This window comes from Portunus trituberculatus, chromosome 43 (assembly GCF_017591435.1).
Source record: "Portunus trituberculatus isolate SZX2019 chromosome 43, ASM1759143v1, whole genome shotgun sequence".
Classification (NCBI taxonomy): domain Eukaryota; kingdom Metazoa; phylum Arthropoda; class Malacostraca; order Decapoda; family Portunidae; genus Portunus; species Portunus trituberculatus.
Window position 1 is genome coordinate 20,422,593 of NC_059297.1, and position 19,103 is coordinate 20,441,695.

The 19,103-nt window shown below is 36.1% G+C and overlaps 1 protein-coding gene across 2 annotated transcripts; it reads left to right on the forward strand.

The window, feature by feature from the left end:
- The first annotated feature begins 1,222 nt into the window (after nucleotides 1–1,222).
- LOC123518328 (replication factor C subunit 2-like) lies at nucleotides 1,223–18,412 on the forward strand. Of its 2 annotated transcripts, XM_045279088.1 has the most exons (8): nucleotides 1,225–1,382; nucleotides 4,098–4,209; nucleotides 4,442–4,650; nucleotides 4,810–4,966; nucleotides 6,181–6,348; nucleotides 6,948–7,028; nucleotides 16,603–16,716; nucleotides 18,228–18,412. In XM_045279088.1, the coding sequence occupies exons 1-8, from the start codon at nucleotides 1,288–1,290 to the stop codon at nucleotides 18,336–18,338; spliced, it is 1,047 nt and encodes a 348-aa protein (XP_045135023.1). In that variant the 5' UTR covers nucleotides 1,225–1,287; the 3' UTR covers nucleotides 18,339–18,412. The 2 variants fall into 2 exon arrangements, with proteins under 2 accessions (XP_045135024.1, XP_045135023.1); XM_045279089.1 differs by lacking the exon at nucleotides 16,603–16,716 and having other exon boundaries at nucleotides 1,223–1,382.
- Nucleotides 18,413–19,103: the final 691 nt, after the last annotated feature.

A 19,103-nucleotide genomic window follows, 5' to 3' on the forward strand; every position in this document is an offset into this window, starting at 1 on the left:
ACGCAAGCCGATGCAAAATACTGTGGTAACCTTAAAGTGTACTCAAATATACAACATATACATAGTACGCGTAAATGTCAATGTGATAAATCAGATTTAAGCAATTGGGGCACTAAATTTATCATTGAACAGTTATACGTAGAGTACAAAAGCTTTATAGAATCGTGATAATTCTTCCATATAATTCACCAAGCAACGAAAACACCGACACTTCTCTTACATTCAAAACAGTATATAAATCTTGCGCTGAAAGTTTTCTTTTAACTTAAACATTTATTTTTAACGAATATGCAAAAGCCTGTTTTATTAGGGAAAAATGCGTTCCCTGCTAAGCAACCACTGGCTACCAGCGCTCGTCTATCGCTTGCTTTCAAAGCGTCCCTAACTGGCAAAGATCCTAATCCTTATGAGATGATGGCAATGACACGGCAAGAGCGATATGAATATGAGCAAGAATATAATCGAGCTAATAGAAGATTGCTCTGTGAAGTTTTTTACACACTGACTTTCGTTATACGTCCATGGCGTTTGAAGAGAAAACGGCGCGGTGCTCATCTATGGGAACGAAGAGGAAAACACTTCGAGCGATTTCGTCAACACAGACTTCGCCGTCATCGACGTCGCGAAATGTGCGCATCCAATACTGAAAAAGAAAATAAATTTGATCGATGTTGCATACCAATCCTCAACAAATTTGGGAATGTTTTGAAAAAGTTATGCTTTTGTAATCAATTTCAATAATCATATTGTCATGGATATAAAATGAAGTTCATTGCCAAAACGTGGAACTCATTATATATTCTTCAAAGAAAGAAGTGTAAATGGTTGAAAGTTGAAAGAAGATTTGATGCACGCCGGAGAACGACGACGTCACCCGGGTGAACGCGAAATAAATGTAGAGTGGAAATTAAATTGCATCTACAGACTATCTAGCTCAGTTCCTCTACGTTAGATTCAACAGAATTAATTTCCTTAATAAATATCACTGCTGATTTCTTCATTGCAGGTTAACATGATTCGGGAAAAAAATCATGTTTTGCGAAAATTACTTATGCTTGCGGTCATTTTCATAATGTTTTGTGATATGCTGCTAGAATGTAATCTTAACTAATTTCACTTGCACTCATTACATTAAATTACTTACTTGTTTTAATTACAAAGTAAGTAGGTAAAGTAAGTTAAGTAATTTATACTCTCTGGGGAGATAGAGCTGCGTGCTACTGCCTGTCGCTTCCCGCCAAATTCAGGCCACGGCCCCGAGCCCCGCACATTAGTCCAAACATAAACATGGCAGGCGGAGACTCACAAATGGAGGTTGATGCACCCAAGGAGTCTAAAAACAATGACAAAGCTTCAGCCTCGGGGACATCACACGCACCATGGTAAATATAGATGACAGCTGCACTTAGTAGATTATCAAGTAATTGTGCTGCCAAGCCTTCCCGAGGGTGGCCAAATCTGACCTGGGCAGTGTGATGATTACAGTGGTTTATTTCCTGACTTTTTAATTATTTGTTCAGGCAATGTTTCTATTATTGTGTCAGACTTCACTATTGGACACTGTGAAGTTGAGAGAAACAGGCTTTATTCGTCAGACGTCCATCTGGAAAAGGCTTAAAAAGTCTGGGTTCAGGTTTTTAGGATGTGGAGATAATCTTAACCTCTTTTCATCGATGTTGATACATACCTGATATAATTAAGGTTGTAGAATGTCATGCAATATAGATACATTAATTTCTGAAAATTTGTCAAAGCAATAAAATAAATAAAATCAGGTAAAATGTTGATAAATATTAAGGATAGTAGTGTGGTCCTGCCTGTCCTATTGTGATGGCCGTCTTGGTCTTGTTCGTACTGTAAGCTTAGAAGAAACTCACACAGAAATTGACAGATGACTCCTTGAAGAGGCCTGTGACTCCAAATCTGAATGACACATTATAGATCTTGTGGTCGTGTGGTCATACTTGTGATCGAGGTTCCCTATTTTTTAAGTATAATTAAACCTTTGCTCTTAATTTTTCCATACATCATCTAATTTTCTTTCAAACTCTCGAACTGATTTAGCATTTATCACACCGTCTGGGAAGGCTGTTTCAGTTATTCAGCACCCTATTACAAAAGGGATACTTTCTGATGTCTAATCTTGCTCTTTGCTTAAATATTTTCTTTCCATGACCACAAGTTTGTAATCCTTCCTGCACTGTAAACAAGCCTTCACATACATCTTTGTCATACATTCCATTGATAATTTTAATGGTTTCCACCATATATATCAATATGTCAATATTGGTAGGTCTAGTTTCTTAAGCCTTTCTTCATAGGAGAGATCCATCAAATCTGGTACCAATTTTGTTGCCCTGCACTGAACCCTTTCAAAGGCTTCCACATCCTTCTTCACGTAAAGAGACCACACCTGATTGGTATATTCCAGGTGTGGTCAAATCAATGCCACATACAAAAATTTAAATATTTCCTCATCCATGCTAACAGATGTCTTTATTAACCCAACCATCCTATTTGCTTTATTTATTTTTTCTGGAAAATGTTAATTGAAATTTAACTCTTGGTCGATTTTCACCCCTAAATCTTTCTCTACTTTAATCTGGTTCAGATCTTCATCCATAGTATATTGAAACACCTGTATTTGTTTTACCAGTTCTCATCAAATTGCATTTCTTGGGGTGTAACCTTAATAGCCATTTCTTTGACCATTCATTCATTCCATTGAGACCTTGTAATTTTCTACAGTCCCTCTCATCCTTTATCATTCTAAACACTTGGGTATCATCTGCATAGGGTTGCTGTCATGCAATGGGAGCATCGACTCCATACAAGACCCATACACATTAATCTTGACCGAAAGCAGCCTAAAGAAGCTGCCACCCATTAAGGAAGGCTTTAATGGGTGTCAGCTGGATTAGTCTGGTTTCAGTCAAAATTAACGTGTAGGGTCTTGTATGAAATAAATGTTCCCAGTCTTCCCTTCATTGCATGACTTGCCTTACATTGCACACCAGTCTTTCTCTTTAATCTGCATTGATATAGGCAGGCATCAGTTTGGATTATTGTTTGTTTGTTTGTGGCCTTCTGATCTTGTTACTGCCATAAAGTAAATAAATCGAGGGTTTTTTTATTGATTTTCATATTTTTTCAATATTATATCAAGTGTTAGTGAAGATCAACCAATAGAAATATGAAATATATATATATATATATATATATATATATATATATATATATATATATATATATATATATATATATATATATATATATATATATATATAGTTATTGATGAAAGTTGAAACTCAGGACATTTGAGGAATTTTCAAAAATCTTCCGGACATAGATTTTGACACGTGAATTCCGTACATGTTTGCATTCTATCTAACTTAACAACCTTAACTATATCTTTGTGGCATTTCTTGTTTGGCTAGGTTTAGGTTTATATGCTATAGCATGCTGATGGTAAGATTAAGATTAATAAGATGTCTCCTTTTTTTTTTTTTTTTTTTTTTTTTTTTGGGGTGGGGGGTGGGGAGATAAAAGTTTACAACAGAATCTACCTTTGCTTGTTTATTTTCTTAGACTTGTCTTGGGAATGCAAAATCTGGTCTTTTGAGCTATAGTTGGACTATTTTTTGCTCTTTCCAAAACTCATTTAATTTCCTCTCAAATATGCATAGCTGGGCACGACTTGAATTTTCTGAGGTGTGACTGTGACTTTGCTAAACACAGCCATAGCTTACCTATATTTATGAGTAATCCTCCTCCTCCAGGTTCTCCAGGCCTATTTTCTCCTCCAGCCACAGGAATTTTAATAAAAATTAGCTATGTTTTTGTTTAAAGTTGTGGCAAAAGTTGCAGAACAACTTTGCGACTTCAAAATTCATGGTGTGGCTAAGTTGCAATCTGGTGCGGAATGCCCAGCTCTGCAAATATAGTAATTATATTTTCTGAGGTGATAACTTAATTTGGGAGGTGATTCTAGTTGTCTACTGCTATACACAGGAAAGAGTAGATTCATTTTTGGCATTATACAGATGTGATATAGTGCAGAAAATATGATAAAGATTATTTGTATGTATTTATTTCAGGATTGAAAAATACCGGCCCACAACTTTTCCTGAAATTGTTGGCAATGAAGAAACTGTGGCAAGACTAGAAGTGTTTGCCAAACAAGGCAATGTTCCCAACATTATTATTGCTGTAAGAATCTCAGTTAAGCTAAAAGTGTTATTAGTGATACTTTTCAGTAGTGTCAGTGTTATGAATTCTGTTTATATATTTTTTGTACAGTTTTCAGCACATTTGTTAATATTGTTAATCTGATAATTTTAATAAGGAATGTATTCTTGAAACTTAATGAAGTGGCCTACCAGATGATGAATTAGTAAGATAATGCAAGCAACAGTTAAAATATTTGTTTTGTACTTCTCAGGGACCACCTGGTGTAGGGAAGACAACCACAATATTGTGTCTGGCTAGAGCACTTCTTGGTCCAAGTTTCCGAGAAGCAGTGATGGAATTGAATGCTTCAAATGACCGTGGCATTGATGTTGTTCGGAATAAGATCAAGATGTTTGCACAGCAGAAAGTTACACTTCCAAAGGGAAAACATAAGGTTATAATTTTGGATGAAGCTGATAGGTAAGGATTGGATTTTAAGTACAAATTATAGTATTTTCATGTTTTAAATTACTGTATAATGATTAATCAGCCTACAAATTTATAGTAGCTATCATGAATATGATATGAGTTTTTAAATTGCAAGAAAACCTTAAAAACTAAGGTAAATGTATTGCACAGCATGACTGATGGTGCCCAGCAAGCCTTGCGAAGGACCATGGAGATTTACTCCAATACCACCCGCTTTGCCCTGGCTTGTAACTCCTCAGAAAAGATTATTGAGCCTATTCAGTCACGGTGTGCTATGCTGAGGTATTCTAAACTTACTGATGCTCAGGTAAGGTAATGAGGGAATATTTATGTTAACTTTAAAACTCAGGTAATTTTGGTTGAAATTGCTTTATATTCATACTTAATCATTTTATGCTTATATATAATATCTACTGTGACAGTTCAAAAGATTTTACCTTTATTTTAACAATCATGGATGACTTTTCAGTGACTCCCCTAAGAGAGAACAGTTAAATTGACTTTGGTGTTGTTTATGGCGAAATAATGAAGTACATTAATTTTGGCTATTGGTGCTTTCCATTATTTATAATAGGTTAGTGATTGTTGTACCAATTCAGTTCTTCCAGTACAATTTTGATATTCATGTACATTGTTGCAACTCTATATCTTAGGTGAACATATTTCAGGTGAGGAATATAGAATTTTGCTACAACGAAGGTTTCATTTTACTGCCATCTGCTCGTTTAACGAACACCAAACTCGCTTTAACAAAGTTTTATTCAGGTAATTTTTTCCAAGTTTGAAAGGCCTGCCGTATCACGCAAGTTGACAGGCTTTTGAATATATTAGCGCCTCTCGTGGACAACACACACACCACTCACTTCCCTTGTTCAAAACAATAACAGTGTCAGCAGCAGCTCGTCTTCCCTCGCTCAATTTACCACCAAAACGCCCTGCAATGTCGCCTAGTGTTGCTAAGACCAGGAAGTCTCTTACTCTCAAGTGAAGCTGCATATTATTCACAGACACGAGAGAGGCCAGAAAACTAATAGCATTGCTCACCACCATCTTGACTCCATCTACTGTCTCTACTATTTTCAAGTCAGCAGACTCTATTAAGAAGGCTGGTGAGACCGTATCTTCCTTGCAAGCTAAAAGAACCACCTGAACTTGTTTCACTCTCCCTCCCTTCATAAATTCAAGATCATCAACATTATAAAGTTACAAACATACATACATTAGTGTACATTATAATGACTTAAATTAAACTGCCTAAATGTTTAACTTCATAATTTTTACTTTCATTAAACCTTTCACAGTACATACTATGATGCACTCTCGCTTTGTTTACTCTTAATGGAAATTCAAGTCAGGGGTTAAACTTGTTATAATCAGTTCGCTTAACGAAGGGTTTTCTAGGAACATAACCCCTTCGTTAAGCAAGGGTTGCCTGTATATATATTTTTTTCTTTTCTTTTCTTTTTATTATTATTACATTTACTTTTTTTTATTATTTCAAGTTCAAATTTCTTCCTACAGATACTGAACAAACTTCAGCATGTATGTTTTAAGGAAGATTTGAGTTATACAGATGATGGGTTGGAGGCTATACTCTTCACAGCCCAAGGAGATATGAGACAAGCTCTCAACAACCTCCAGTCTACTGCACAAGGCTTTAGCCATGTGTCCTCAGAAAATGTATTCAAAGTAAGTTCGAAAAAATCTCTCTCTCTCTCTCTCTCTCTCTCTCTCTCTCTCTCTCTCTCTCTCTCTCTCTCTCTCTCTCTCTCTCTCTCTCTCTCTCTCTCTCTCTCTCTCTCTCTCTCTCTCTCTCTCTCTCTCTCTCTCTCTCTCTCTCTCTCTCTCTCTCTCTCTCTCTCTCTCTCTCTCTCTCTCTCTCATGTGGGGAATTAAAATAGTGAAGATTGTAACCATTCATCTTCAGACCTCCATAGACCCTTCCTAATGTCAATAAAATGGTCTAACAGTACACAAATCTCAAGGTAAAATTGAGTCCCGGTACTGAAGGAGTTAATTAATTCACCCTTTCTATGGTAAGCTGTAGAACTTCTGTACCTGCTTTTGTATTTCTTTTTCCTATGACTTGAACTCTCTCAAGAAAGAAGATTCAAGACATTTATATTCAGATATTTAATCTCTATTTGGAATATTTTTTTGGAGCTAGCATTGTGACTTTTTTTTTTATCTTTCCTCCCTAAAAATATTGGTTGGGTCATCATTTTATTTTCTATTTTTATTTGATGTTTTTATATTCATATCAGTAACAAGATATAATTTTTTATTAGGTTTGTGATGAGCCACATCCAGTGATGGTAAAGGAAATGATTCAACATTGCACTAAGGCCAGCTTTGATGAAGCTTATAAGGTAAGGAGCAAGTGGTTCTTTCAATTTCTGAACAACTTGGTAAATGAAACTACACACACACACACAGACGCAGCAGAGGAAGGACGCGATACCGGCGCTACCGAGAATCAGTTGATCTTCACTACCTTTGTTTGGGTTTACAGAGGCCTGGGCGATAAGTGTGGACTCATTTTTCCTTTCATAAATACAGTGTTAAATAATAATGAGTGAGAAAGATATTCCATCTAAATGCAGGTATGTGACAAGGGAAAGAATGAAAGCTGATGATGACAATGTTGGTGAGGAGGAGGAGAATTTGAAGGCTTTGATACGGCGCAAACTTCACTATTTGATAGAGTCTTAACTATCGAACGTAAATTAGATAAATTGATAAAGGAGAGTATGGGAATGAAAGAGAATGAAGAACAGGATAAAGAGCTCCAGAAATTGAAAGAAAGGATAAAAGAGTGGAAGAAAACGAAACTAGGCTAAGAACCGAAAATGAAGAATTAAAAGTCCAAATAGCGAACTATAAGAAATTGATGGAAGAAGGACTCGGTAAAGCCGAGAAAGAAAAAGAAAAGCTAAAAGATCTAGTTAACAAAGAAGAAGAAAGAGTACAAGACGTGATTAAAAAGAAGTACAAGCATGGAGAATCCAAGATAAGAAAGACAAGGAATCATTTCAAGAAGTATTTCAAGAACAGTTAAAAGAAAGAGATGAAAATATGACAAGCAAAATGATAGGAGTCCTCAAGAAAAAGAAAATTTAGTAAGAGAAATTGCGGAAAAAAGAAGAGTGTAATTATTTTTGGACTGAAAGAAAAAATGTTAAATATAGACCAAGAAGGAAAAAGACGAAATGAAATCAGTAAAGACCTACTAAAACATCTGAATGACGAGGATAGACAGAACTTAGAAGAGGAAGTAGAAGAAATCCATAGAATGGGACCATATCAAGAAGGAACAGTGAGACCAATTAAGATATTACTAAAATCACAAGCAGCAGCAGAAGAAGTACTATATAGAAAAACGAAACTCAGAGAAACAGAAGGTTGCAAAGATATATATATAAAGAAAAATAGAAACGAGGAGGAAAGGAAGAGACACAATGAACTGGTGGCAGAAGCAAGAGAAAAAATAATGAAAGGTCAGAGGAGGAGAAGAAGGCATTTTTGGAGAATTATAGGAGACAGGATAAGGAAATGGTATATAAAAGAGAAAGAAGAGAAAAGAATGGAGCAAGTTTAACTAAAATGATAAGAACAAGAGATTAAAAATGATGTATACAAACATAGATGGGATTTTATCTAGTAAATTAGAATTAAGAGATTACATAAAGAAAGAAGAACCAGATATTGTATGCCTGGTGGAAACAAAGTTAAATGAGGCAATAAAAATAGACATAGATAAAAGGTATAATATATGGAGGAGAGACAGAGTGGGTAAAGGAGGAGGAGGAGTCATGATGATGTTAAGGAAGGAGATAGTGGTAAATCAAGTGGAGTTTGGGAAGGAAAATCAGAAATACTGTATGTTAAGATGCATATTAACAAAAGGAGTTAACAATCATTGGAACATATGTGCCACCAAAACAAACTCATGGACTAACCAAGAATATAGAGACATGATAGATGACACAATAAGGAGTCTTACAAGAATCATTAAGGAAAGGAGAAAAGTGATATTGATAGGAGATTTCAACTGTAAGGAGGTAGACTGGGAAAATTATGAAAGTGGTATGGGGAAGATGCCTGGGAGATAGATTCCTGAACCTAATGATAGATAATTTGATGGTCCAAAGAGTAAAGGAAAACACAAGATTCAGAGGAAAGCGATGAGCCGGCAAGATTAGACCTAGTTTTACAAGGGATATACCAATTAACGATGATATAAGATACAAGTGCCCATTGGGAAAGAGTGACCATGTAATATTAGAGATGGATATAGAAGAAGGAAAGGAAGATAGAGATGAATCATACAAAGGAGACCGATTAAATTACAGAAAGGCTGATATTGAGAATCTCAAGAACTATTTTAAAACGTAAACTGGGAGGAGATGGAAAACTCATTAACGGTTCAAGAGAAATATAACTTATTTTTGGAAATATACAAAACTGGGGTCAGGAATATGTTCCGAAATATAGACCTAAAGAAGAAGGAAAGAAAGATTGGTTTAATGCAAGATGTGCTAGGGCAAAGGAGAAACGAGATGGAGCATGGAAAAGGTGGAGAAGAAACAGAAATCCAGAAAATAAGGAAAACTTCAAAACAGCAAGAAATGAATATGCTAAGGTGAGAAAGGAAGAAGAAAAGAACTATGAAAAGGACATTGTCGAAAAATGTAAGGAACAACCAAAATTGTTCTACAGATTCATAAATGGAAAAATAAGACAAAAAGAAACAATAGAAAGGTTAAAAGGAGAAAACGGAATGGTGGAAGACCCAAAAAGTATGGCAGAACTGTTAAATAGTAAATTTCATGAGGTCTTTACTAAGGAATCCAAATTTGAAAGACCACAGGGTAATAGAGACTGTCTATATGAAAGAGATTAAAGTAACCAAGCTTGAAATAAAAAGTTGATGACGGAATTGGATGAGGAAAAGGCAATGGGACGGATGAAGTCTCAGGCAGAATACTGAAAGAATGTAGGGAAGAACTAGCAAGTCCAATATACAACATCATAAAATGCTCAATAGAAAATGGAACAGTGCCAGTGGAGTGGAAAAGAGCTGAGGTGGTTCCCATATATAAGAGCGGAAGGAAGGAAGAACCTTTAAATTACAGACCGGTATCACTAACTAGTGTAATATGCAAGATGTGTGAAAAAGTAATAAAGAAGCAATGGATCGAGTTTCTTGAAGACAACAAAATATTATCAAATAGCCAATTTGGTTTTAGAAAAGGTCGGTCATGTGTGACAAATTTATTGAGTTTCTACTCTAGAATAGTTGATAAAGTACAAGAGAGAGGGATGGGTTGACTGTATTTATTTAGATCTAAAAAAGGCTTTTGATAAAGTGCCACATGAAAGATTACTATGGAAGTTAGAGGAGAAGGGTGGCTTAAAAGGAAGCACATTGAGATGGATGAAGAATTACTTAAGGGAGAGAAATAAGGACGATAGTTAAAGATATGAAGTCCAAGTGGAGAACAGTAGACAGCGGAGTGCCACAGGGGTCAGTATTGGCACCAATACTTTTCTCGTATATATAAATGACATGCCAGAGGAGTGAACAGCTACATAAATCTGTTTGCGGACGATGCGAAACTGTGCAGAGTCATTAAACAAAAGAGGATTGTGAAATACTACAGGAAGACTTAAACAAGATCTGGAAATGGAGCAAAAATGGGAGATGGAATTCAATGTGGACAAAAGCCATGTCATGGAAATGGGAAAAAGTGAAAGACGACCAGTGGGAATCTATAAGATGGGAGATGGAGTAGAACTAGAAAAAGTAAAAAGGAAAAGGACTTGGGAGTGACAATGGAAGAAAATAATCAACCGGTTAGCCATATTGATAGAATTTTCAGAGAGACGTATAATTTGCTAAGGAATATTGGAGTAGCATTTCACTATATGGACAAGGAAATGATGAAGAAATTGATAAGTACTAAAATAAGACCTAGATTGGAATATGCAGGAGTTGTGTGGACTCCCCATAAAAGAAACACATAAGAAAATTAGAGACTACAAAAATGGCTACAAGAATGGTTCCAGAATTTAAAGGGATGGCATATGAGGAGAGACTAAAGGCAATGGATCTACCAACCTTGGAGCAGAGAAGAGAGAGGGATCTGATACAAGTTTATAAATTGATTAACGGAATGGATGAAGTGGATAATGAGAAACTGATCCTGAGAGAAGAATATGACTTTAGAAGCACAAGATCGCATAGTAAGAAACTAAGGAAGGGACGATGTCTGAGAGATGTTAAAAATTTAGTTTCCGCAAAGATGTGTTGAGACTTGGAACAGTTTGAGTGAGGAAGTGGTATCAGCAAAGAGTGTACATAGTTTTAAAGAAAAATTGGATAAGTGTAGATATGGAGACGGGACCACACGAGCATAAAGCCCAGGCCCTGTAAAACTACAACTAGGTAAATACAACTAGGTAAATACACACACACACACACACACACACACACACACACACACACACACACAAGAGGGAGAACAAAAATGGTGACTTAAGAGATTTGACTTATGAAGACAGACTAAAGAATGAATGACTGGAAAACAGAAGAGAAAGGGAGATGATAGCAATATACAAGTGATGATTGGCATGGAAAAAATGGATAGGAAGATCTGTGTATGTGGAATGAAAGATGTCAGATGGGAAAAAAACTAAAAGGAATACTTATAGGAGAGATGTGAAAAAATATAGTCTCATAGAAGGGTGGAAGCATGGAAGTTTAGATGTGGAAGTGGTCAAATAAGAATATTGATTTTAAAAAAAAATGGATTAGTAGATATGGAGGCATATGACACAACATAGCTCTTTTATGTTACAATTAGGTAAATACAATTAGGTAAATACACAACACACACACACACACACAAGAATGGTAAGAGGAGAGTGATCTATTGGTTGGAGATATTTGGGATGTCTCCTGTTAATGTACCCTGTTATAGAGTGATAGGGGAGAAATGAGATTGTGACCTTGATGTGGTGTGATGTGTGGTCTAAGAATGATACAAGATGGGAATAATGAGCTTGAGCTGTTTGGGGTACCTGGCTGTTTAGATATAAGATATAAACAGTGAATTAAATAAGAAAAATATTAGAAATGGATATAGAAGAGGAAAGGAAGATGAGATGAATCATACAAAGGAGACCGATTAAATTACAGAAAGGCTGATATTGAGAATCTCAAGAACTATTTTAAAAATGTAACTGGGAGGAGATAGAAAACTCAGGGACAGTGCAAGAGAAATATAACTTATTTTTGGAAATATACAAAACAGGAGTCAGGAATATGTCCCAAATATAGACCTAAAGAAGAAGGAAAGAAAGATTGGTTTAATGCAAGGTGTGCTAGGGCAAAGGAGAAAAGAGATGGAGCATGGAAAAGATGGAGGAGAAATAAAAATCCAGAAAATAAGGAAAACTTCAAAGAGCAAGAAATGAATATGCTAAGGTGAGGAAGGAAGAGGAAAGAACTATGAAAAGGACATTGTCGAAAAATGTAAGGAGCAACCAAAATTGTTCTACAGATTCATAAATGGAAAAATAAGGCAAAAGAAACAATAGAAAGGTTAAAAGGAGAGAATGGATGGTGGAAGACCCAAAAGTATGGCAGAACTGTTAAATAATAAATTTCAGGAGGTCTTTACTAAGGAATCCAAATTTGAAAGACCACAGGGTAATAGAGACTGTCTATATGAAAGAGATTAAAGTAACCAAGCTTGAAATAAAAGAGTTGATGATGGAATTAGATGAAGAGAAGGCAATGGGACCGGATGAAGTCTCAGGCAGAATACTGAAAGAATGTAGGAAGAACTAGCAAGTCCTATATACAACATCATAAAATGCTCAATAGAAAATGGAACAGTACCAGTAGAATGGAAAAGAGCTGAGGTGGTTCCCATATATAAGAGGGAAGGAAGGAAGAACCTTTAAATTACAGACCGGTATCACTAACTAGTGTAATATGCAAGATGTGTGAAAGAATAATAAAGAAACAATGGATCGAGTTTCTTGAAGACAACAAATTATTATCAAATAGCCAATTTGGTTTTAGAAAAGGTCGGTCATGTGTAACAAATTTATTGAGTTTCTACTCTAGAATAGTTGATAGAGTACAAGAGAGAGAGAGAGGATGGGTTGACTGTATTTATTTGGATTTAAAAAGGCGTTTGATAAAGTGCCACATGAAAGATTACTGTGGAAGTTAGAGGAGAAGGGTGGCTTAAAAGGAAGCACATTGAGATGGATGGAAAATTATTTGAGGGGGAGAGAAATAAGGACGGTAGTTAAAGATATGAAGTCCAAGTGGAGAGCAGTAGAAAGCGGAGTGCCACAGGGGTCAGTATTGGCACCAATACTTTTCTCATATATATAAATGACATGCCAGAGGAGTGAACAGCTACATAAATCTGTTTGCAGACTAGAGTCAAAAGCAAAAGAGGATTGTGAAATACTGCAGGAAGACTTAAATAAGATCTGGAAATGGAGTAAAAATGGGAGATGGAATTCAATGTGGACAAAAGCCATGTCATGGAAATGGGAAAGAGTGAAAGACGACCAGTGGGAATCTATAAGATGGGAGATGGAGTAGAACTAGAAAGTAAAAAGGAAAAGGACTTGGGAGTGATGGAAGAAAACAATCAACCAGTAAGCCATATTGATAGAATTTTCAGAGACATATAATTTGCTAAGGAATATTGGATTAGCATTTCACTACATGGACAAAGAAATGATGAAGAAATTGATAAGTACTATAATAAGACCCAGATTGGAATATGCAGGAGTTGTGTGGACCCCCATAAAAGAAACACATAAGAAAGTTGGAGAGACTACAAAAATGGCTACAAGAATGGTTCCAGAATTTGAAGGTATGACATATGAGGAGAGACTAAAGGCTATGGATCTACCAACCCTGGAACAGAGAAGGGAGAGAGGGGATCTGATACAAGTTTATAAATTGATTAACGGAATGGACAAGTGGATAATGAGAAACTGATCCTGAGAGAAGAATATGACATTTGAAGCACAAGATCGCATAGTAAAAACTGAGGAAGGAAGATGTCTGAGAGATGTTAAAAATATAGTTTCCCACAAAGATGTGTTGAGACTTGGAACAGTTTGAGTGAGGAAGTGGTGTCAGCAAAGTGTGCATAGTTTTAAAGAAAAATTGGATAAGTGTAGATATGGAGACAGGGCCACACGAGCATAAAGCCCAGGCCCTGTAAAACTACAACTAGGTAAATACACACACACACACACACACACACACACACACACACACACACACACACACACACACACACACACACACACACACACACACACACACACACACACACACACACACACACACACACACACACACACACACACACACACACACACACACACACACACACACACACACACACACACACACACACACACACACACACACGAGGAAGTTGTGGAGGAGGCATGAAATTAAGAGTGACTTATACTAATATAGATGGGTTGTTATCAAGCATATTGGAAGTTAGGGATTATTTGAAAGAGAAAAAGCCAGATGTAATGTGCATCGTTGAAACAAAATTGAGAGGAGAGATCCATGTTAACTTTAAAGAGGAGGGATGTAATACCTGGAGGAGAGACAGGAAGGATAAATGGGGAGGAGGAGTGCTAATAATGGTTTGTGATAATATATGTGTGGAGGATGTGCAGTATGGTGTGGACAAAGTGGAAGTAATGGGAGTAACAATCAAAACAAAAGATTTGAAGAAGAGAAAAATTATGGTTACATATAATCCACCAAAGACTAATACATAGGGAACAGAAGAACATAAAGATATGCAAAGAGAGGTGATGAAGTGCCTAGGTAACATGATAAGAAGAGATAGAAGAATACTTTTACTTGGAGACTTTAACTGTAAAAAAGTAAACTGGAGAGAGATGGAAGTAATGGATAATGCTGGGCAGTGGAGCGAGATAGTGTTACAGTTGACTATGGTTAGTACAATAGACCAGTGGGTGGAGGAGTCAACAAGGTACCATCATTGCTTGAACTAGTTTTCACAATAAAACCAGAGCCCCCTCCAATCATACAATACCTTAGTCCAATGGGGAGAAGTGATCATGTGACATTAGAGATGCAAATTCAGGAGGAAGATGAGATAAGTTACAGAGAGGACTATAAAGGAGAGAGATTAAATTATGCAAGAGCAGGTTTTGAAAAATTAAGGATCTATTTTGCTGATATTGAGTGGAGTAATATTATGTACAGAAAGACAGTACAAGGGAAATATGACATATTCTTAAAGAAATAAAATGAAGGAGTAAAAAGTTTGTTCCTGTTTATAGAGTTCAGAAAAGAATACATGCTTGGTACAATGCTAGATGCATACAAGCAAAAAAGGCAAAAAATAAAGTGGGGAAGAAACTCATAAAGCAGGGAAATGACTATAACAGACGGCAACACAAAGATGCCAGAAATTAATATATTAGAGTAAGGAGAGAAGAAAGAAACTTTGAGAAAGATGTAGTGAATAAAAGCAAAGATGAACCCAAACTTTTCTACAAGTTTATAAATGGCAAAACAAAGAATAAGGAAACAACTGAAAAAATCATTAATGAAGGGAAGACATACCAAACAGAGAAGGAAATGTGTGAAATAATGAATGAGAACTTCAAAACGGTATTCACTGCAGAAGATGATTTCACAGAACCTAATAGGAGATGGGTTTGCCTAGGATTACAGGAGATCGCAGTGCACAAGGAAGATTATTGATAAGTTGGAAGTCAGAAAAGCAATGGGGCCAGATGGTGTATCAGGCTGGATGTTAAAAGAAGGTAAAGAGCAACTACTGGATCTAATTTGGGAAATAATTACAAGTTCAATAAATGAAGGGAAAGTTCCATTAGAATGGAAGAGAGCCAACGTAATACCGATATTTAAAGGAGGAAGGGCAACTGAATCACTAAACTACAGACCAGTGTTACTTACAAGTTTCTTGGGGAAGTTATGTGAAATAATTATCAAAGAAAAATGGGTTAAATTTCTAGAAGAGGAGCAAGTCATATCGAACAGACAATTTGGGTTCAGGACAGGGCAGTCATGTGTATCAAACTTATTAAGCTTCTACTCGAGAGTTATTGCAGGACTTGAAAACAGAGATGGATGGGTAGACACAGTATACCTGGATATTAAAAAGGCTTTTGATAAAGTCCCTCATGGAAGACTACTTTGGAAACTGAGAACATAGGAGGACTGCGAGGAACTTTGCTCAAATGGACAAGAGATTATCTGAAAGATAGGGAAATGAGAACTGTGATCAGAGATTCATATTCATCTTGGGGTAAAATAACTAGCAGAGTGCCACAAGGGTCAGTGTTAGCCCCCATTATGTTTCAGATTTATATAAACAACATTCACATTGGGATAAACAGTTATATAAATTTATGCTAAGAGTTATCAAAACCAGAGAGGACTGTCTGCTGTTGCAGAAAGATATAAACAAGATCTATGAGTGGAGCAGGAAGTGGAAATTGGAGTTTTAATGCCAAGAAATGTCACATAATGGAACTAGGAAAGAATAATAGAAGACCAGTATGGAACTATTTGATGGGAGAGGAACAAATAATGAAGACTAAAGAGGAGAAAGATCTGGGAGTGATCATACAGGAAATTTTGAGCCCTGAAAAATACATAAGCAAGATATTTGGACCATCATATAAAATGTTGGCGAATATAAGAGTGGCATTTCATTACATAGATTAAAATATATACCAACCATTTAATTATTTGATTCTTACCCTCTTTCTCTCCTAGTTTCCTCCTTCCACAGTCTTTTAAATGGTTTTACTAGCTGTCTGTCTGTCTCTTCTAGCCAAATGAAAGCTTTTAATATATTTTTGGTAATCTGTAAACAGATACTGGCACATCTTTGGAAGTTGGGTTATGCCTCTGAAGATATCATCTCCATTATCTTTAGAGTATGCAAGAATACAGATATGGCAGAATTCCTCAAATTAGAATTCATAAAGGTAAGAATTGTACATATATGTGTTTACTATACTATGAAAATGTTGAATATTTGATTCAAATTGTTAACATCAAGATATACAAATAAAAATACTCAAGAAATGTATCTACAAATATGGTAATATGTATGATTATTAGTAAAAGATGAATGCATGATTTAGACTATTTTAAGGTTTTACTTGTACAATTTCAACTGGGTATACAAAGCTAAAATTTGGAGTATCACAGAAAAATCTCTTTGGTATTTAGCCAGCTTTTCTATGCCTAAACTCTTGAGGTTCATTTCAGTCCAGTGTTCCTTGAAACTGTGCCTCTTTACCAGGGGCTTATGGAACTAAGAGTGTGAATTATATGTATATGAGCAAGTGGTGCTGCACCCATGGCTGTGCTATGTGGTATTGACAGCTTGGTATATTGATAGAAAAACTAATTTACTCATAAAACAGTGTTTTGTCTGGATTCAGTTAATAAGTTTGTTCATTTTTCTATACCTTAGAACTCTTATACCTCCTCCCAAGAATGTTAAGCATAAGCTAGTGGCCCTAACTGTGGCCAAAAAGCTAGAAATTAGAGAAAGGAGCTTGTGTTATGAGTGTTTGTGAGGCCACAGTTATGAAGTGGTATGTGCAGCAGCGATTGGCAGGAATAGATGTTCCCCAATGTTGTGGTAGTGGTTTAAGGATAGTTCAGCGGTGTGCCAGTTTGCCAACAACGGTGAATTGTCTATTTCATTCACCGCAAAATGTCCAGCTGGACGATTCGCCAGTGTGTCAGTTCACCGATACTGTGTATAAAACATAAATGTAGTTACTTATTTGTTGGTGCATTGATTGTTTGATTACCAAGAACACAATGAGTGTTGAATCAAGAAGGTTGTTTTGAGGCCACCTACCATATATTTGATCTTAAAATACTCCTAATATTCATGATATTACACACAATCTCTTATTGTTGATTCTCTCTCTCTCTCTCTCTCTCTCTCTCTCTCTCTCTCTCTCTCTCTCTCTCTCTCTCTCTCTCTCTCTCTCTCTCTCTCTCTCTCTCTCTCTCTCTCTCTCTCTCTCTCTCTCTCTCTCTCTCTCTCTCTCTCTCTCTCTCTGTGCAAAAATATTTTAGTAATCATATATCCGATATCATTTCCTGTATTGAAGTAGGTTAGGTTAAGTTTGTTTTGGTTATGTTTGCTGTAGATTCAGTTTGACCAATCAACCATGCTAAACATATTTGTAATACAATTTTTGTTGTATAAAACTTGTAGGCTTATTAAGTATTGAAATCTCATTTGTATACTACTATATATACCTTTAAAGATACATTAGTGATTGGATGAAATTTATATACAGTAACCTAACCAAACCTAACCTAATTTAACACCTTCTTTGGTAAAAGAAGTGATATTGGAAATGATTACTGAAATGTTTTTGTATGAAACCACTATGTATTTCATGAAATTCCTTATTATACAGATTCCCTTTGACATATGTATATATATGTTTTTCCATTTTCTTTTCAGGAAATAGGTTACACACACATGCGCATTGTGCAGGGAACTTCATCACTTCTCCAGCTTTCAGGACTTCTTGCAAAGTTATGTTCAAAATCTCTTGACCTCATCCAGGTGTAGGTTTCCCATATAGTAAAACTTGAGTTGTATTGATTCTGTTTGTAGTTTATGACTGAATAAATCTTGTCTATGTATGTACTTTATAACACTACATTGATTCCAGTCAAGTTGAAATAACCAACTGAAGAGGATACTCATCATTATCATGGTTATGTTGGTGAATGGATGGATGGGAGATTGAATGAAGAACAGGTAGATTGTTCTATTATTGGTATCACAGTTACAATGAATGAGAGTTGAAAAAGTGAAGTGCGAGGTAAAGGAAGTAAAAAAGGTACTTCTTAGTGAACTGAGGAGATCTTCAAACATGGTACACAGGATTTGAGCATATTATAGAATAATGGTGCCAAAATACAGAACATGGGAATAGCAAACTTTTGAATATAATGGAGGGAACGTGTTTGAGGAGTATGTGTAGAGTAGCACAGAGACATAAAATAAGAAATGAAGGAGTGAGAACTTGTGTTTTGGGAGAGTCGGTGTATGTTAGGATGGTTTGATATGTGGAAAGTGGAAGACAGTAAGCTGATGAACAATAATGCAGTTAGATATGTGATTAAGATTAAGAGGAAGGCTGTGCCTGGAATAGGTGTTTCTGCTCTGACTTCCCTATTTCTTACTCCATTATCTACTTATCAAGGGGGACCAGAGGACACCAGTGAATGTCTGTCTATGAAGAGGGTACCAGAGGACATCAGTGATCGTCTGGTTATCGAGGGAAGACCAAAGGAGTAACATGGTGCTATTCTCATCAGTAATCTTCCT